This window comes from Hyperoodon ampullatus (assembly GCF_949752795.1).
Source record: "Hyperoodon ampullatus genome assembly, chromosome: 7".
NCBI lineage: Eukaryota > Metazoa > Chordata > Mammalia > Artiodactyla > Ziphiidae > Hyperoodon > Hyperoodon ampullatus.
The window spans coordinates 7,693,245-7,714,272 of NC_136920.1; the positions used below are offsets into that span (position 1 = coordinate 7,693,245).

General features: G+C 58.1%; 1 protein-coding gene across 2 annotated transcripts in view; it reads right to left on the minus strand.

Moving 5' to 3' along the window:
• LRP5 (LDL receptor related protein 5) overlaps positions 1-21,028 on the minus strand; it is a 120,892-nt gene that overhangs the window by 52,408 nt on the left and 47,456 nt on the right. For both annotated transcript variants that reach the window (XM_079708286.1, XM_079708285.1), the window contains exons 6-7: positions 8,416-8,812; positions 6,344-6,515 (exon numbers count right to left, since the gene is read on the minus strand). In XM_079708286.1, coding sequence (XP_079564412.1) covers positions 6,344-6,515; positions 8,416-8,812 — 569 coding nt within the window. The remainder of the gene's footprint in view (positions 1-6,343; positions 6,516-8,415; positions 8,813-21,028) is intronic.

Genomic DNA, 21,028 nt, shown 5'->3' on the forward strand with positions numbered 1-21,028 from the left:
GCACAGCTTGTGGCCCCGTTGCCCGGAAGCCCTGCACCCTTCTTCCCCAGGGCTCATGGACCCGGACACACAGCCAATCTGTCACTCCTGCAATGAGTGTTTATTCTGTTCGTGCTGGAAGTCACCTCCATCGACTCAGGAAATGTCAGGAACAGGGGGACGGATGTATTTTTAACTTCTCAGGCTGTGATTCATCCTTGGCCTGCCTGCTCCACCGGGTGTGTCACTCCCCACCGGGTACTCCCCATGAATGCCTACCCTGACAGGAGACAGCCACCAGCAGACGGCAGCTGCAAGGGACACAACCTCCCCATGGTCCTGGCCGAGTAAGACATCGGGGGGCTTCAGAGAGCCCAAGTGACCCCTGGGGCCTCCAGCGAGTACAAGGCAAGCCACACACAGGTGACACTTCCTGCCCCAGAGACGGGCCAAACAGCCTGGACTATGGGTCGACCTGTGAAACTTCTGTTTCTTCCATCCTCGGGTGGGGGAAACAGCTGGGGAGGAAGCTTTAGAAAGACAGCTCAAGTCCACAAAGGGCAAGACCCGACCGTGCTCTAACTCAGTAACGGCTAAAACCGCCATCCAGGGACCTGCCTGATCACTGTGTGAGCACAAGGGTGTTTAAACGCTTTGCCTATTTCAGGATTAATAAGGGGCACCATTCCTCCCTCTACTCTAGAAACAGAAGGAAATAGACAGGATATACACAAGTCAGTGAGAGGAGAAGGCAGGGCTTCAGAACCAATGTGGCTGGAGAAGCAGCTTAGGGTGCTGTCAGGGGAGCTTGAACGACCCGCACCCCTGCCCCCAGGCCCTCCTCCTCTCTGCTCGGCATCCCTCTAGACCACTGACCACCTCCGACGGGCTGCGGTTGTCCCGGTCACTGCTGTCTATATCTCCCCTTCTAGAACACTGACCCCACCAGGGCATGGGTCTGTCCTGTGTTGCTTTTCCAGCACGAGGTGACATTCAGTGAATGCTGCAGGATGAACAGATGCTCGCCCAGGGGCGGGGAGGGGGGTGAGGGAGAGAGGCAGCGTGGGCTCTGACAGGACAGGAGTTCCACTCAGGGATGATCCGACAGGCAGCTGTGGGAAAGGAGGATGGAAGGACGGGCCGGTGAGGGGAAGTCGGGGAGGGACTAAGAGGGAGAGGCCGCTTCTGACGCAGACCCGGTGTGTCCTGACTCCCTGCTAGGGGATCAGCACAGAGACCCCAATTCAAGCTCAGAGAGCTCCCATGTGCTTTGGGAGACATGGCCGCTCACAAACAAGTGAAAAGATGATGATGATGATGATTCCATAGCTAAGTGAAAGCACAAGCCCTGGATAGACGTGGAAGGCCTTACAGCTTCTGGCTGGGAGAGGCAGCCTCCAGGCCGGAACCAGGATGTTGCTGTTTTGGAAAGGAAGACCCTACACCGTGTGGCCCAGTGCGTGGAGGAGGTGCGCTGCCCCCATACGTGAGACCACGGCGTGTGGCGGGAGGCAACTCAGGCTTCTGAGGGAGAGGGCCGGGGGCAGCTGGGCACGTGGGCTCAGGAAAGAGCTCTGGATGGAAGAACCTGCGTGGGAGAGGACCCACGCTGGGCCGTCATGGGCCCGGCACCTGCCAGGAAGCTGGTCAGAGGGAGAGGAGGGAAGCACAGGGCCCGAGGGGCCATCAGTTAGAGACAGAAGAGGGAGACAGTGAGTCCGAGTCACTCTTACCAATAAAGTTGAATCTTGCGGCACAAGGCTGAAGAGCTGTGGCAGGTCGGAGGAGGAGAGGACCCACTCTTGGGTTGGGAGCCTAGCTGGGCAGGGAGGGGGAGGGGAAACATGCAAGCAAAGGGTGAGAGGCCAGGTCCTGAGAATGCGGCTGGAGCCACGGGAACGGCTGAGCACCTGTGGCCAGGAACCTCTAACCCCAAGGGCTCTAGACTCAGGAAGAGGGTTAAGGAGGCGTCCCAGGGAACCCCCAGCCCAAGAGGGTGGGAAAGCAGGGAGCAGAGGCAGCTCTGTGGATGCGGAAAGAGGCGGGGGCTGCACCCGTGTCCACCCCACACGGCTCCAACCTGTGCATGTCAGGACTGCCCTGGCGGTCCATCCCTGGTCCCTGAGGATGGGGAGGGGACCTCAAGGCTGCCTCCCAGAGTGAGCCAGCCCCGGGCCCACCCCCACCCCCACCCCCAGACGGGGAGCCACCCCGAGCTAATCCCCCAAGGGGCTGCCGACCTGAGGCTGGCCTGAACCCGCTGTCCACGATGCCGTCACAGGCAAGGCGGCAGGAGGCCCACCTGGAGGGCGGCGCGGCCCTGCCCGCAGTCTAGACTCCGTTGCACAAATCCATCTATGTGCCAGGACCGCCGTCCAGAGGAATCCCCACTTCGTGGACTCAGCCTCCAGACCTCTGTTCTCCTCCCAGCTCGTCGGGGGATCAGCCACAGCTGCCCTGTGAAGTCCTTTTCGGGACGGGCAGGCGGAGTGGGAACCTGACTGATGCCTCTTCAAAGGGAAGCCGGTGGACACCGCGTGGAGCTCCTTTCTGCTGGCGCCTGCGCTCGGAGCCAGGCCACGCACACAACCACGCGGAACGGAATCTCTTCTCCCATCCAAGGCAACCCGGCAAGATATGCCCAAGAAACACGCTCAGGCCCCTTAGCATCTGTCTCGGGCATAACGTCTTAGAGACGTGACCACTGCTGGAAGCGTGTCCCATTGCTGTGCTGACCTGGAAGAGCCCTCCCCTGACCGTCCCCCTGGCCTGGAGTCTGACTGCGTCCTCAGGAAAGGAGACACGGTCCCTCGCCCTCGGCTGTTCCCCCGAAGCCCTTGGAATCCACCGTGACCCCAGCAGGGCCTTCTGCACCTGGGCTGGTGGCCTGATCCCAAGGTTCATGTAACATGTACCAGAGGAGCATCTGTTGGGCGTATTTACCAAGGTGACCCAGCACCTGGAGCAGAGCTGACGCCCACTGGGTGTTCCACAGCAAACCCTGAGGCCTGAGAGTGGGGGGAGGGTGTCCACAGCAGGAACACATGGGCAAATCCCCAGGCATGCTCGGGCCACCTCCAAGAAGCTCACCCTGGGGCATTTCACCACTGAAAAGAATGCCAGAAGGGTCTGCCCTGGGCTCCGGGCTCGACTCCAAGAACCTGCCATGACCTGAATGCGCCTGCGATTCATCGAGGCGCTTCCCACCCTTGGAGTTCACACGGAGAACCACCTCTATGTCCGTCCATGTCAGTGGCTTCCCTGGGGCAGGGGCGGAGGGAGAGTCCAGCACTAACCCCGAAGCTGGGGTCAGCTCTGGACGTGTGGGCAGGTGGCCTAGGTCAGCGTTCCCAAAGTGTGTGCCACCGGAGCCACAGCACAGAAAGAAAGGGGACTGTAGATCATGTAGTTTGAGAACACTTATGCAGTTTAGTCCCCCGTGGGAGGTCTGCTTATTAAAGTGTATTAAAGGCTCCAAAGAGAGAAGTGAGGCAGGAAAGTCACCGCACGTTTCCCAAGTTTGTTGGATTAAAGAATCCCAAACACTTCCAATTCTTCTGTCTCTCTTTTGGGGTCTCCTGGTGATTAGCTCCAAATCAACAGGTGATACACTTGTGGCGCATGTTCCCAGCCTGTCCGTACCAGCCACCACGTACTCTGCCGGCAATAACTTTGTCACTTATGCCACGCCCCTCCCCCATCCTCCTGCTACCATGATGTCAGCATTTTAGGGCCTCTGTTGGTTACCCTTGAAGCTCTAACATGCTCCTCCCTTCCCCACCTGTCCGCTCCTAACTTTGGTCCATCCTACTGTCCATAACCACGGCAGATAATGTTTATATTGCGTACAGTAGCCTGATGCTTCGGGCTCTGTCTGTGGATTGACTCTGAAAGCAGAAAATCAAAAAGCACCTACTTGCTGCATGACCCTGAGCAGGTTACTGTCCCCTGGGCCTCAGTGCCTCATCCACACATGGGGATGATGCCACATACCTCAAAATACTATTGTGTGGGGCTTCCCTGGTGGCGCAGTGGTTGGGAGTCCGCCTGCCAATGCAGGGGACACGGGTTCGTGCCCCGGTCCGGGAAGATCCCATATGCCACGGAGCAGCTGGGCCTGTGAGCCATGGCCGCTGAGCCTGCGTGTCCGGAGCCTGTGCTCCGCAACAGGAGAGGCCACAACAGTGAGAGGCCCGCATACCACAAAACAAACAAACAAACAAACAAACAAAAAAACTATTGTGGGACAGGCACGTGGAAAGATGCTCAACATCACTCGTCATCAGGAAAATGCAAATCAAAACCACCAGACACCACAGCACACCCGTGGGGATGGCCATAATAATAGGAAAATTTTACAAGTGTCAGTGAGGATATGTTGACATCAGAACACTTGCACACTGCTAGTGAGAATGTAAAATGGTGCAGACTGTGGAAGACCACCTGACGGTTCCTCGGTAAGTTAAAGATAAACCTAGTATATGCCCCAGCAATTCCACTCCTAGGTACGTGCCCCAAAGAATTAGAAACAGATGCTCAAATAAAAACTTGTACACAAATGCTCGTAACAGTATTATTCACAATCCCCAAAAGGTGGAAACAACCCACATGTCCACCAACAGATGAATGGATGAACAAAATGTGGTCTCTCCATACAATGGAATATTATTTGGCCATAAGAAGGAATGAAGTACTGACACGTGCTACCATATGGATGAACCCTGCAAACATTCTGCTGCGTGAGGCCAGACACAAAAGACCACTAATCGTATGATTCCACTCACATGAAATGTCCAGAACAGGCAAAGCCATAGAGACAGACAGGAGATTAGTGGTTGCCAGGGCAGAGGGGTGAGGAGGGGAGACTGGGGGCCAACTGCTTAACAGGTATGGGGTTTTGGGTGATGAAAACATTCCTGAACTAGAGAGTGGTGATGGTTGGACACCACTGTGAATGTACCAGATGCCACTGAGTTGTACACTTCAAAATGGTTAAAATGGTCAATTTTATGTTTATTTTACCAAAAAAAACCACACCCCAACCAACCCACTGCTGTGGGAGTAAACGGAGCGACGCCTGTAGCGCGTCTGGCAGTGTCAGCTGGACACACGCATCCCCAACCCACTCCCGGGGTGGGCGTGGCTACGAACACGGTGGGCGTGGCCACGCCGCAGGAAACAAGGGTCTCGCCTTCAGGCTCAGAGGCTAGAGAGACAAGTGTCTTCAAACAAGATCCTTTCAAAAGTGGCAGTTTATAGGGGACCCCAACAGGAAATGGTGCCAACTGCAGCTCCTTGGGTTTGCGTGGTAGAGGGATCTGCCCAGCCCTGAGTCCTCTTCGCGTTCCTGCTCAGAAGCGTGGCTTGAAACCCCGCGACACAGACGCACGGTCATAGTCTCACTCCCGCCTCCCCCCTGCAAGCTGCCTGGTGGGGGTCTCCCCATGGAGCAGTGAGAAGAGCGAAGGTGACCCCCAGGTGGTGATATCAACGAGCAGTGATGTGACCAGACCTGACGGAGGATCATCCAGAAGCTACCGGAAGTGAGGGAGGCATCCATGCCGAGGAGAGGCATCAACGTCAGGGACCAATTTAACTACCGTATTGTCAAGAGCACCGCAAACAACGCACCCCTGAGCAAAACGCAAGATGCTAAAGAACGCGTACAGAACCCCACTTTAATCATGTAAAATCACACAGAACAAGACTACGTGCTGTTCAGGGTGACATCCACATAATAAATGTCTTTTAATGCTTGGGAACGAATTGTCAAATTTAGGAGAGTGGTGCCCTCTGGCATCAGCTACACTGATTATGTTTTACATCTCAGGCTGGGTGGTGGGTATGTGTTATTTATTTCTTTTATTATGACTTTGTATTTTGAAACAGGAAGTTGCATACGGAGTTCAGAGGGTCCCTGTGTACCCTGTCCCAGTTTCCCCCTTAATAACATCTTTTTTTTTTTTTTTTTTTTTTGGCCACACCGCGCAGCATGCAGAATCTTAGTTCCCTGACCAGGGACTGAACCTGCGCCCCCTGCAGTGGAAGGGCGGAGTCTTAACCACTGGACCGCCAGGGAAGTCCCCGGTGATAACATCTTACATAACCACATATACCCTATGGTGCCGTTAACTCAGCTACATACCTTCCGTATGTCAGAAACACATCATAGTAAGTTATTTCTTCAAGGATTCTATTTGGCCAAATAGCATAGCACAGGCATCCGTCTGCTGCCCACCTGAGACGTACGACGGGCTGCAGGGGCGGCCAGGCCAGCCTCTGCATAAAGCTCAGGGCTCGACGGCTGCTGCGCTGCGCCTCCACCTGCGCTGAGCAGCTCCGTGGACCAACGAGGATGACTCACCTCGATTTTGTCCGTCTTGGCATCTCCCCAGTACAGCTTCCCCTCCTGCAGGTCCAGAGCCAGGCCATTGGGCCAGCCCAGCGAGGTGTTGACCAGGACGTGCCGCTCCTGCCCGTCCAGGTTGGCGCACTCGATTTTGGGGTTCTCCCCCCAGTCTGTCCAGTACATGAGGCTGGAGAAGAAGTACATACCCGTGACATTGCCCGTCTGTCCCAGCCAGGCTGCACCCCTAGGACTAAGAACAGCACCCACCCACCACGCCCGAGCCCGTGTGCAGGACCAGGGGCTCCACGGGGACAGCGGGGGCTTAACTACACGGGGCCCTAGGACTCAAAACAGCAGATGCCCTGCCAAGGGACCCAGGGGAGGGAGGGGCTGAGCTCCCAGGGGGAGGAAGAGGCACAGTGGAACCTCCTTCAAGTAGCTGAAGGGCTCCCACGTGCAAAGCAAAGCAGGCAACACGCTCTCTGCGGACCCGAGAAGCAAAGCAAGATCCCGTGGGGTGCTGGGGGCCCTCCGGGGTGGGGGGTTCAGCCCAGAGAAAGTGGCCAGAGCTGGGCCCTGAGCACAGCGCCCTTCTGGGCTGGCGGCCTCTCCTCTCCTGCCTCTGAACCCTGCGATCTTATACTTGACCCGACCCCGTTGCCTGAGGTCCTCACACTCGGGGCTGGGGGGGACCCCACCCCCCATTTCACAGGTGATGCCCACAGAGGGGAGTGACTTGACAGAGTCCATCGGTGGCAGAGTGGGAGCAGGTCCCCAGCTCCCGAACCCAGAGCCCGCATCCCGACACTGGAGCTGGCCACGAGCTCCTGCCTCCCTGGCCCTCAGACCCCGGGGACCCGCTTCGCACCCCCACCCCCCCTCCCAGGGGGACGGCCCTGCCCCTTGACAGCCACACAGAGCAGCATCTGTCTGTCCACTCCCCCCCAGGCTCCACGGTGCTGCTCGAGTCCTGCGCCCGTCCAGCCACAGCCCCGTGACCCGCCCCCGAGGGCTGTGCAGCTGGGCTTCTATAGACAGGGGCAGCTCCACAGCAAGAGCACGTCTGAAAGCCCCGGGGGGGGGACCAGCCTGTACCAGAGTACAGGCTCCCTGGGCAGAGGGGCTGCAACCCCTGCCCCCCACCACACAGCAGGCACCTTGCGGGGTCGCCTCACACTGAGCCTCAGCCCTGGAGCAATGGGAGAAGTACCTGATGCCTCATGGGCGCTCCGGTTACCACGGTTACAGTCAATGCAGCTCAGTTACTCCCCCCAGGGACCTTCCTGGGACCAGCTGCCTTCCAGGGCTGCCCTCCCAGCCCCTCCAGGCCATCCCCAGGACGCGGGCCCACATCCCGCACTGAGGGCGGGGGGCTTCTCCTGCAGCCCCAGCCCCCAAGAGGTCCCAGCACTCCTCCCCTCTTAGGGTCTGCCAGTTTCATGTTCTTGGTCATGAGGTCCCAGGAAGGCACTCAGCTGCTACCCTCTGAGCAGCTGAGGGTCTCAGAAAGGCTCCTACACTGATTGACCAGATTCACAGAATCCTAAATTGCAAAGTTGGAACCAGACTGCTAGGTCCAATCCCCACCTCCCAGCTGTGTGACCTTGGGCAAGTCACTTAACCTCTCTGGGCTTCAGCTTCCTCCTCCGTACAACTGTACCTACCCCACAGGGTGGGGTGAGAGGAGGAGAAAAATGTGCCTGCTACGTGGAACGTCCTGGCAGAGATCTGGCACATGTGCAGTAACTGTTGCAGTGGCCACCACTCTTGGTACCATGATTAAACCAGAAATCACTCCAGTGGAGGGCTCCATTTTACAGGTGAGGAGTTTGAAGCCCAGGGGAAAAAATGACTTACCCAAGGTCTCCAGGGTTTTCTATAAATGTAACCAAGTTCTGTGTCAGAGCTTCTCAAAGTCTGGTCCCCAGATCAGCCCATCACCTGGGAGCTTGTTAGAAAGGCAAGTTCTCCTGAACCAGGACTCTGGGAGCAAGGCCCAGCCATCTGCCTCATCCTGATGCGGGAAGAAAGCTCCAGGACCACCGGCCCCCCTCAGCCTGGCTCCCAGCGCCCGCCCCCAGCCTTACCCCATCACTGGGTGCAGCACGATGGCGCGGGGCTCGTCCAGGTCCTCGGACACCAGGATCTTGCGGGAGGTGCCGTTGAGGCGCGTCACCTCGATGCGGTCGGTGCCCGTGTCCGTCCAATAGAGGTTGCGGGCCACCCAGTCGACTGCAATGCCGTCGGGGTCGTTGATCTCGGTGTTGACCAGCGTCTGTGCCCCCGACCCGTCCAGGTACGCCCTGCGGATGGCACGCACCTCGTCGTCCGTCCAGTACACGTAGCCCTCCAGCGGGTCGTAGTCGATGGCGATGGCATGCCGGATGTCGTCCACCTGCAGCACGATGTCCGTGAAGTCCGGCGTGTCCAGCGAGATCCTCCGCAGGTCCGTCCGCCGGGCCAGCAGCAGCACCTCCTCGGCCCCTGTGGACACACGAGCAGTGGGATCAGAGGCCGGCGGCAGGACAGGAGACGGGGTCTGCAGTGGGCGTGGCAGGAGAGGGGCTCAGCCAGGTCCCCAGGGCTTCCTGGCAAGGACATGTAACGTTAGGTAACGTTCGCCGAGATCTTCCTCCACAGCCACTAGTTCATCCTCAGGAGAGATCCGTGAGGCTGGCGCTATTTGTATCATCATCTTACAGATGAGACAACGGAGGCACAGAGAGGTTAAGCAGCCAGCCAAAAGCCACACGGCCGTCTGGCTTCAATCACTGTGTAAGAGTTGCCTCACACTCAGTCCCCCTTCTCCCCTGCAAGCCCCTCTCCCGGCCAAAAACCAGCCCCAACTAACAGTCCCGCCTGGGCCCTGGGCTCCAGGCCCCGCTCGCCCACCATACTCATCAAAGCCCCAGCTGGACTCAAATGCCACCTCTTCCCTGAAGCCCACCCTGCCTCCCCACGCCCATCCGGCAAGGCAGCTTCAGGTCCCATGACCATACACGTCATCACAGGTCCATCGTTCCCAGGTGGCCGTCTCACCCACAGGGGTGAGCGCCCTGGGGGCAGGCGCCCCATCTCCCCCTTTGTCACCCCAGCAGTATTGCGTACTGTTGTGTATTGGTTTGCTGTGATTTCCAATCCACTTGTTTACGACTTAAGTGAAGTTGTTTTGATCTAAAGGTGAATCTGTTTAGGTGGAGGAAGCTGTGCCAGGGTGACGTCATCGACATGACCTTGTCGATACACTCAGCTGGCGACGGGCTCCACTGGGGCTTCTCGATAAGGACAATGATGCAATGGACACTGAGGCTTTAAATACCAAGGGTCTGTGAGGACTGGGCAAGGCGGCTCCTGGCTGAGCTCCTGACGTGGACAGGCCACTCCTGGTCGGCAGTGCTGTGAGAGCACGCAACAGTCTCAGGAAGAGAGGGGACGGCTGTTCCTGCCCTAGTGAGGCGCCTCCTCGTAGGCAGTGGTACAGCCACGGAAGGGCCCTTGGAGTGATGACCTTCAGAGCAGCCCACCTGGCCCGCCGTCACCAGTGCTGTCACCTGCTAGCTACGTGCCCCGGCAGCAAGGGACCTGAGCCGGCAACCAACACCCAGCTTTTAGTTGGACGGACTGACTACGGACAGCCAACTCGTAGAAAGGTACACCTCAACTACATTTGGACTGACATCCTTCACTTTCCCTTTGCCTGGAACAATAATGCAATTGGTTTGGAGTACGTTATTTCTTTATTGACTTATTAAGAGACGTTATCCCATATGGTATTGGCTTGTGAACTATTATTATTAACATTATAAATCATAATTCCCACAGCGAACCTGTGTTAGATAAATTACTGGCAAGGACAGTCTTGGTCTCTGAGCATAACTCGCCCAAAACAAAACCCATCTGACTCTACCCTGGATCCTCCCTGGATTCATCAGAACTTCCAGCAGAAGTAGCCTCCTGTGCTACTACCTGGAGCCTCACATGGACTCAGGGACCCCAGGGGTGCTGGCCAGCCGTGACCCGGACACCTCCAGAGGCTGCTGGGGTCAGGATGTGGCCCCCTCCCCCAGAGCTGGGTCACAGTCCATGCATTCGTTCTGGACCTTTCTGGTCTTGGGGCTCCTGCTTCCTTGAAGCAGGAAGATTAGGCTCAGAGACACCTCTGGCACTCTGGGGCCACTTGCCTGGTTTGGTGACAGGCCCAGAATGGGGAAGGACCCACCTGAAGTTACACAGCTGTGAGGGATGGGGACAGGGATGGGACCAGCCCAGCATCTTCCTCATGCCGAGGCCCCCAGGCCTGGGCTCTGTAGCCGACTGCCTGGTCTCCTCATGCCTGGTCCAGCCACAGCCCTCGAACAACTGACCGGCTTTTTGTCACAGGGGTGGAGCCCTCGGAACCCAGCGTTTTACAGGGGTTCTGGGGCCCCCTGCCCTGCATTTCAATTAAGGGCAGGAACCCCATCCGGACAGTGCTGCTCTGAGGCCCAGAGTTCATAACCCGATCCTCCCGCTAGAGGGCACGCACGGACAGCATGACCACGAGCCCAGTGCTGGGGAAACTGGGGCCGATGGGGGGGAAAAGGGAGGTGCCCAAGGTGCCCCGCTACGTCGGAAACCTCCTAGATCCAAACTCAGATTTCGTTAGAGGTGTCCATGCAAGTTCTGGTTTGGTATGTGCTGGAGGGAGGGGAGGGGAATTCTGCATTTCAACCGATTGTCTTCTGCTGGGCTCCATTCCCAAAATGTTCTAGTGACATCAGACCTGTTTTTCAAGGGCCAGGTCACAGGCCTCCTCCTCCTCCAGGAAGCTGTTCCTCCCTCCCCTCCAAGTGGATGGACTGACCACACATACGTGCCGCCTGCCCCTCTGCTTGCGCACCGCCCTTACCGGCTCACAGGGATTCGGGCACATGGCCCCTCTGCGCTCCGCAGCCCCCAGCACAGGGCCACGCCCAGAACAGGTGCTAACATCCTAGGACAAGCAGGGAGAATTCAGGGCAGAAACCTCCTGGCCCTGCCCCTGCTGTGTGACACTGGGCAGGTCCGTAACCCTCTCTGGGCCTTAGTTTCCTCATTTATAGTGAAGAATCAGCCCAACCTGATGGTGTCTGCGTCCCCATTTAGCTCTGACATCAAGGGGACCATAAACCAAACTGTACGGAGGGCTCTGCCTTAATCTGCCACCATGGGGGCTGGGGGAGGGAGCTCCCCAGAAAATGCTGGGTCCCGATGGAACCAGACACTTGGTCACCAAACATATTTCCAGCCTGTTTCACCTGTCCCTGTTCCCATGACCCTCCAGACACAATCACCTAAAATAGCACAATCCTCACACCAATCTCTGAGGTGTGATCATGCCCCATTTTCCTGAGGAGGAACCCCACGCAGAGAGAGGTTAAGCTCCCCACCCAAGGACACACGGCAGCAAGGTACCACGCACACTTCAATCCCTGGAGCTGGCACACGCAGGAAGCCCAAGACCGACGTGCTGGCCCAGCAGGCTCGCTCACCCCACCGGTCTCTTTGTGGGCAGCTACATCAGGCCAGGCCCCGGACCAGGTGCTGGGGTTCGGGGTGGACACAAAAGATGCGGGAATTGCCTCCCTGGTGTTCCTGGGGTCACAGGGCAGAGACCTTCAGTGAGCAAGACCATTAACGAATCAGTGCTGGGAAGGAAAGCTGGGGTCACGGGCACCTGTGAAGGGGGCCAGCTGAGAGTGGTGGCGGGGGACTGGCCTCCAGCTGCAAGAGCCTCTGGGATCCATGTGGCTGTGACCATGCAGCAGATTCCAGCAGCCCGTCCCCCTGGGCACAGAGCCACCAGGGGTGAAGTGTGCCTGGCGCCAGCCCTCTGGTAACCAGGTCAATACAAAGCCTCAAGCACACCCCGCCATCAGGGAACCCCATTATCAGCATTCCTCAGAATTAAGTCTCTGTGGCTGAGGCAGTAATTAAACGCTGGGATAAATCTGTAGGTGTTAATTGACTCCAAGGCTGGGGTGGGGGAGGTGTCTCCGACACCCTTGGGCTGCAGAGCCTTTGAGGTTTTTATTTGAGCTTTGCCGAGAAAAATGCAGAGAACAGGACCCCCAGGAAAGAGCCGCGGCCTGGCTCGTCTGCCTGAAGGTCCGAGCAGGCGGTGCCCAGCACAGAGGCGTGGGGCACACCATCCAGGGCAGCTGTGAAGAGAGGACCACGGGCCTGGGCCCCTTCCTTGGCAGATGCTCATCAGGGCAACCTCCAGGGTTGTCTGTAGGGAGGTGTGTGCAGCAGCCTGCTTCAGGCCCCCTGGGGTGGGCACAGGGCGCTGTGCCGGGCCCAGAAGAAGAGAGGCCAACCCCCTCCCTGGGACCAGACACAGAGCCTGGGGAGAGTTTGTTTAAACACCAGGGAAGTAAACTGTTTAGAAACTAACAGTTTGGCCAAATGGTTTCCTCTGGGGTTGTTTAAACAAATAGCCTGCCCCACAGAGCTGCCAGAGAAAGTGAAACCTTCCCTCCTGGCTGGGCAGAGGTCCCTGGAGCCTCCTCTGGGCAGGCTCCTGACCTCTGCCCCTCCCCCTGCACGCAGGCAGGAAAGAGGGGGGCATCCGTGCCTCGGAGCCAAGCGCAGGGCACGGGGCACAGGCCAGGCCAGGGCACTGCCTTCCTGGCAGTATGTTCGCCTCAAAACAGAAAAGCAGACTGGACAGAGGGCCCAATGCCACGGACACGTCCAGCTCAACGGCCTCCCTCCCTGCCAGCACCCATTCAGACCAAGCCACCGTCCGTTCTGGGGCACCGTCCCTGTGCCAGGCCCGGGATCGCGCAAACGAGGGGACACAGAGAAGGGCTGCTGTAACATCCCCACAAACCGGGTGGCTCGGATCAGCAGAGACTGATTCTCTCACGGTCCTGGAGGCCAGAAGTCAAAAGCCAAGGTGCTGGCAGGGCCGCGCTCTCATTGAAGGCTCTGGGGAGAATCCTGCCTCGCCTCTTCCAGCTTCTGATGGTTGCCAGCAATCCTTGACGTTCCTTGGTTTGTGGCTGGATCCCTCCAATCTCTGCCTCCATCTTTACGTGACCTCCTCCCCTGTGTGTCTGTGTCTAAATCTCCCTCTTATAAGATGACCAGTCACTGGGTTTAGGGCCCATCCCAATCCAGCATGACCTCATCTTAACTTGGTTACAACTGCAAAGACCCTACTTTCAAGTTAGGTCACATCCACAGGCTCCGGGGTGGGGATTTCACTGTGTGTATTCGGGGTGGGGGACACACATACCATTCAGCTCCCAGCAAGTGCGGAACAGAGGGTAAGGGGACAGTCTCCATAGAAGGATGGGTTCAAGGGCAGGAACTCCGGACAGAAGGGGTGGCATGGGCAGCAGCGTGGAGGCCGGAGAGCGCAGGGGCCCCTCTGCAGCCCCGTGGGCAGGAGTGGGGCTCACCATCGACCGCCCCCTCCACGTGGGGTCTGGTCTGAGTTCAGAGGCTGGGTGCCCCCCGAGGGTTTGAGTGGTCCCGCAGGCCACGACTCTTCCCTGAATACCTTCTGCCCGCAGGAGGCCGGGGCAGCTCTGAGCCCACCCCTGTCTGCAAGGAAGCCTCGTGCAAATGGCAGCTCGTGCTTGTAGCAGGAGCCCAGCCACAAGACACACAGAGAGCCACCTGGAACAGAGGCCAGCAGGAAACCCAGGTGAACACCCGCAGTGTCATCTCTGGACCATTCCAGCCGGCCTTCCAGTCTCCAGCAGGGGTCTGTGTGCTTTCTGTCAAGGGCCAGGTGGCAGATGCCCCAGGCTCTGCAAGGCCACGGCCACCTCTCTCAATCCCTCGGCTCCACCGCTGCAGCTTGAAAGCTGCTACAGACGATGGGTCAGCAAAGGTGTGCAAAGAAAATGTCCTCTGTGGACACTGAAATCTGAAGGTCCTCTCATTTTCCGAGGTCACAAACACTCTTCTCGTGATGTTCTTTCAACCATGTAAAAATGTAAGAACGAAACTTAGCCCGTGGCTGCCCCAAAACAGGCAGCAAGCAATCTGGCCCATGGGTGGCAGTTTGTTAACCCTTGCATGGGAAATATGTGTGACTTTTACAATATTAGAAATAAATTCTAATACTAGGGGAAACTGCGTCAGGAGGGACAGCAGGTGCAGAGGGGCTCTCAGGGCTCTCCACTCCATTGTCCTGTAAACCTAAAACTACTCTAAAAAACAAAGTCTGCTAAGTATTTTAAAGAAAGGTAAAAGGCATATAAATCAACAAGAAAACTACCCAGACCCCAACAATAAACAGGCAAAGACCATAAACACAAATTAACAGAAGAAAAAAAACACAACCAATAAACACGAAGAATGGGTAACTTCTCAGTAACTTGCAAGTAGAAGCAGGAGGCCAGTGGCTACCAGCTCGGTCGCAAGATGGGTTAACGCTCCGTGGGGGGGTTAGCACGTCCCCCCACCTCCCAGAGGACTGTCCTGGGCACACGTTTCCTGGATGGCAATGTGGCTCAGGGACCCTCTGACCCGGCAACTTCCCCTCTGAGAAGCCAGCCCAAAGCAGCAGCTAGAAATGCACATGGATTCCTGGTCACAGAGGGGGTCACTGAGGCTTGGTGAAAACAGCGAAACCCACACCCGAGGGAAAGAACCTGTAAACGATCTAAAGATGCCACGAAAGGAAAGCATTACATAGATGAAGGGGGCTGGGGGTCCAGGTCAGTTGTTACACACGCCCCAAAGAGCACACTCTGGAGAAGGGCAGAGGCAGGAAAAGCTCGTGACGTGATCAGCAGGAAAGCTAGCCGTGATGCTGCACATACAATACAAACAAATCACGCAAAAAGAGCTGTGAATGTGTGCATGGAGAAAGGACAGGAAACACCTCAAAACGTGAACAGCGGCTATCTTTGGGTGGCAAAATTAAGGGTGTTTCTTATTTTCTCCAGTATTTGGGGGGATGTTTTCCTTCCTACAGTGAACACAAATGTTACTTTGTAACAAGAAAAAACCAAGGCTTTAAAAGAGGGGTGCACGCATTCGTCCTTAAGAGGATGGCATGGTCTAGGTGGGGAGGTGGGTCTGGACTCCGGGGACCCACCGGGTCTTTCTCACTAGGCCACCTGTGGCGGTGGAGGGGGGATGCGCTCTAGTCCTCCATTAAATTGCCACAGGCTGGGGTGGGGGAGGCGGGGGGTGATATATTCAACCTCCAGGTTCTGAGCTGTTTGGGGGGGGTAGAACAACAGGAGAAGGAAAGCATGGGGCAGAAGCACCCACAGCCCCCCAGACAGCCCAGGAGGACACGGCTGGCGGTCGCCCAGTGCGGGAACCTACCTGAAAGGGCCTCACGGTTAAGCCCTTCCAAGCCCCAACGTGGGGAAAGGGATTTTTCACGAAAGGGCAAAGTAACAGCGCATCCCAGGCAACGGACTGACCAAATTAACGCGGATGAAAGAGGCAGGGCCCTTGACCTCCCCGCCCTCCAACCCAGCGGGCAGGGTGGACATCACCTCCATCCCCCGCTGAACCAACTGCAGGTCCAAGGTCACGGCCCCCTGAGGGAAGGACCAGCCCTTCCCACACGGAGGCTCACGCCCCAAGGTCCCCCCCAAGCCCGCACCAACCCCAGAAGGTTCCTCCTGCCACAAGGGCAGAGCCAGGCCCAGCATAGGCCGCCCTCCAGGCTGCCGTTTCTAAGGCCATAAACAGCTTCACAGCCGGCAGGCAGCTGGCTTATTTTTGTATTTTAGCAATTGATTTTCTCCACTGCCCCCCGGGGGTAAGTGGTTGGACAAACACTGAGACCACAAGCTGGCACCCAGGCCCAGGAAACCGCGCCGAGCGGCCGCAGGGTCACAAGGCGCAGAGGAAGTGGCCAGGCTGGGCACTGGCTCCGCTGGAAACCCGAGGCCCAAGCAGCTGTCCCCCGGCACGGCCCACCCCCGGCCTCCAGGCCAGCACTCGGTGGGGAGGCTGCAGCCCCTGGGAATCACCAGCCAGGCAGGCACCCCAGCCTGGAGCTGGGGCTGTGTGCACGGCGTCACCCCTGCCCTGCGTCCAGGGGCGGCCGGACAGCAGCCAGGTCAGCGCCAGCCCTGTGACCCCCCGAGGCCAGCCCCACTGCCTCACTGAGCGACCCTGAGCAAGTAAGCTGGCCTGTCTGCTCACAGGTAGGATCCGGGTGTGGATAAGGCCCCCAGCGAGGCTGGGAGGTCCCATGGCAAAGCGGGTGAGCCCCGGAGCTCGAGGCCACCGCCCCAGAGCATGTCCCCTCCCAGCGGCACTGAACACACACCCAGGTACCCACGGAGGGTGGGGAGAGAGACACGTTTGAACAAAGTGTGGTCGGGTGGGCAAATTAGGAGTGGGCAGCCCAGTCCCCTGAAAGGCAGGAGTGCGGGCTGAGGGCTGTCAGACAGCTGGTGAATTGCGTGAGGAAGTCTGCGTCCCACCTCTTCAGGCAGGTGGCTCAGTTCTTTAAAAAGCCCACACAGGGGGCCTTGCTGGTCCACACGGAGGGCGGACCAGAGGTGTCCCACAGACAGCCTTGGTGCACCAAATGTGGACGCCCCCGGGGCCCAGGCGGTGCAGGGCAGGGGCTGGGGCGGACCCTGAGCCAGGCTGCCCGGGTTCGGGTCCCATCTCTGTCCCTTCCTCCATGGCCTTGAGCGAGCTCTGCCTGTCCTTGGCTATGAAGTGGGCTAGCCACAGACCCTCCCTCACACAGCGCCACCCTCCCCCCACCCCAGCCCCCAGGAGGCACCAATGAGCACAGAGACGTTATTACTGGGCTTGCCCACCCTGCCCAGCAGTGGAGGCCAAAATCACAGAGTGGGCTGAGCCATATGAAAATGCCGCCTCTCTAGCTCAAAGGTGGTCAGGCATCAGTGGTTTACACGGTTGAACTCAACTCAAGTGCCCTGCACTTGACAGTTTATAAGGCACTTTCAGAGACATGATCTTGTCCGATAACTCCCAGGTCGACGAGGCACGAAAACCCCGCGTTTCATCGGGGTCACAGCCACATGCTGCAGGATCCGGGACAGACTCGGATGTCTCGACTCCCACCCCAGCCTGTTCCTGGGGGTGGCCAGGAAGGGACATGGGGAGGCCCCTATTGGCACAGTCGCCAGAGTCGTTCCCGGTCCCAGGACGACCAAAGAACCTCAGCTCTTGCACAGCCAAAGCTCCTGAAGGCAGCTAACCGACTTCCCAGCACTCTTCCTGGGCCTGGCGAGGCCCACGGGAAGCCAGCATCCCTCCCTCCTTGTGGAGGTGGAAACAGAGCCTGACACACCTCCCGGGGGGCTGGCAGCGTCTGAATGGAGGCCTGAAGGAGCCAAAGGGAAGGTGCTGCAGGCCGTGGGCACGGCACAGCACAGGCAAAGGCAGAAAGGCAGGTGCTCAGAAGGTGGTCTGGAGACAAGCCAGAGGGTGAAAAAGAGCCTCCTGTTCTCCCTCTAATGACAAGCCAGCAGCCCCAGGGGTCAGCCCAGCACACCCGGGGCCTCTGGTCACCGCCCCAGGGCACATGGAATTGGAGAGTTGTCCCAGGCACAAGGGCACAGTCAGTGGTACCCAGACAGGGAATCTGCAGCTGTCACCAAAGCCAGAGAGGGCACGAGGGGCACAGGAAGTGCAGCCTGGGAGCTGGGGGGTCTACCAGGGGCTGGACCCTGAGAGCCCAGAGCTTGTCTCCAACGCTGAGGGGAGCCGTCTCAGCTACGGGGTCAGTCTAGGGCCAGGTTGGAGCCGGGCTCAGCTGCAGAAGCAAGGGGCACATCGGACAGGCTAGGAGGGACGGGGCTAGTAGGGGAGGGGGGTGACCGCAGTCTAACTCTGCGGCCAGTGGACATGGGCATCCGCACAGCTGACACACGCGGGAGGCGCCGTCTGCCTCGGGCCCCAGCCCCACGATGACACTTTTCTCTTTCTAAGAATATGACATGCTCCTCTCTCCTCTTTTATTAGGTTTAAAAGTTAGTCTTCAGACTCAGACACAAAAGAACACATGCTGTGTGGCTCCATTTCTATGACATTCCGGAACAGGCAAAACTAATCCGCGGTGATAGAAGTCAGGACAGCGGCTGCCTCTGTCGGGGGGGGTTACGGGGCGGGGGGAGCTGCCAAGGGCACCAGGGAATTTTCTGGGTGGTGGAAACGTTCTGTATCTGTCGTGGGGTGGTGGTTAGGCTGATGTATCCAACTGTCAAAGCTCATCAAAATGTACACTTAGAATCTGTGCACTTTATTGTCTGCAAGTTATACCTCAATTTCTTAAAAAAAAAAAAAAAAGTTAGTGCTTGGGCTTGTTACACAATTTCCTGGGACTGTGCAATCTGATTTTCTTGCTATTAAAAATTCACGGTCCATGGCTGAGAACAGCAGCTGCCTTCTGTTTGCAGAGTCGACGCCAATCACAGCCCGGGCGGCGGCGGCCTCAGCCACAAGGGCCTCTTTTCTTTTCCCTTCGACCTACTTCCCTGATAAGTGACAAGACAGCCAGACTGGGAACAAACGCACCCCTTATTCCTCGGCCCTGAGCCTCGGCTAATCCTCCCGGACAGACGGATGGATGTGAGGGGCCCAGTTGTCAGTCTGCCCGTCAGACCCGACAGTGGACGCCTCTGTTCCTGCCGCTGCCTCTGCCGGCCACATCCCCGCCGTCTTTTTGTTTCCTGTCCCCGAGAACATCTGTTAAAACTTCTTGGCAAGGTGCGGCGGGCGGACTGTAAATCACCAAGCCCCCAATTCCCGCCCTGCCCCGACGGCAGCCTCATCTGGAAAGGCCGGGGCGGGGGTAGAGAATGACGCCCCAGCACAGCCTGGCCACCCCCAAGCGGTGAAGCCACACGCCCTGGACACGGGCCCACGGGTCACTCGCCCAGGTTGCTCAGGCCCGGAGGAGGGGCGTGCACGGCCCAGAAGCCTCCGGGCATGAGGAACACACAGGGACAAAAGTCAAAACAGCAGGGCAGGTCCCACAGAGGTCCAGCCCGAGGGCAGCAGGAGTATCCCTCGGACGTGGTGGCAACTCCCAAAGAAGGCCCCGCTGCTGCTGTTTTTAGCCCATTCCACATAATTGGAAAAACATGGGGAAAACCAAAGCCAGCTGGGCACCTCCGTCTGTGCAGCTGCGAGGGAGGGTGCGGGGAGGCCGGTGCCTCAGGGTGGAGGACACGCGGGCTCATGGCCTGGCCCAGGACGGGCTCCTGGCCCGCTCGCGCCTGGGGGACAAGAGTCACTCGGCCCCCCAGGTCTCACCCAGCCCCCAGCAGAGCCAGAGCTGAGGAGGGGCCACTTGCTGTGACATCCTTCCCAGTCTCAGAACCTACAGGACCCTCCCTGGGGACCTGAGACACGGCACCCCAGAGCCAGTGGGTGTTACCCAACCCGCAGGGCCGTGGGACATGAGACGCCCCTCAGGTCAAGGGCAGGGAGTCCCGAGTCTCCCATCCTGAGTGTCCCACCCCCCACCGCCACACACCCGGAGCAGGGGGAGGTCCTCTGATCTCCCCAGGTCACAGGCGAGGAAACTGCAGCTCGGAGGGCTGACGGACTCCCCGCTCTGCTGGCGCCCAGCAGCGAGCGATTCCACCCCCACTGCATCCTCTGCTTCTCGGGGGACCCTACACGTCCCTGGGATGTCGCAGGCCCCCATTCGCTGGGGTCCGAGCATCACCCCATCTCAGTTCCTTCCTTGGGGAAGGCAATAACCCCTACACAGGGCTGGCTCTCATTTGCTCAAAATCAGGAAAAGATGGGATTCACACATGTCACAAAAACTTCTTCCTATTCAGCTCCATGAAGCATAAAAGGTCAGACGCCTGGGATGAGAGCCCCAGGAATCTGCAAGTCACGCCCTGGCTTCAAATCTTGAGATGTTTCCGGCTGTGCGGGAGGCTCCCGACCCACTGCCCAGCAGCTGCCTGGGGCTCGTGTCCAGTGCAGAGGCAGCTCTCCACTTCCCATGCCCTATCCCTTGTCGTGGAGACTCTGATTTGCTGGGGCCGGGGAACCTGAATGTGACATAAGGAGCCGAGCAATTCCAACACAGCCAGGCCCCTGCCCCCCCAACCCAGAATCCCTCCAGCCCAAAGCCGGCCTTCATCCCACAGAAAGGAGAGCCACAGGCCTGGCGCCCTCACCAGCTGTGTGAGGAGGGCTCCCCAAACCCCACGCCCCCTCCCAGCTCCTCTCGGCACCAGCTGGCCTCCACGTTCACTTCTGGTTCCGAATGTCCAGGGAAGAACTGCTCTCCTGCCATCTTGCCTGCCTGGCTCCTAGTTCAAGTTCAAATTCAAGCACAGCTCATATTTGTTGGGCATCCAGGCCTTCCTCTCAACAACCCCGTGAATCGGGTACTACGATCATCCCTTTTTACATCTGAGGAGAGAGAAGCACAGACAGGCTGAATTTCCCAAGATCACACAGCCGGGACGTGAGTTCAGGTATCATAAAAGGAAGACTGGACATAGAAAGCCATCACATGATTGAAAATCACTCTAAATTCTGGGTTTGCCTGAGACAGAATTTCCTCGCCACCCCAAAAATCTCTGGCAGGCTCTCAACTGCAGACCAAAGCCATGTTATATCTGGTGAATGCTGCCTCTGACACATCCCATTCTGGATGGAAGTCACACCTGCGCAGGCTTTGTCCATTTCTGTCTTTCCCAAAGGCCTTTCCTCTAGCCCAGGGCCAGTTCCTGAGCCCTCACT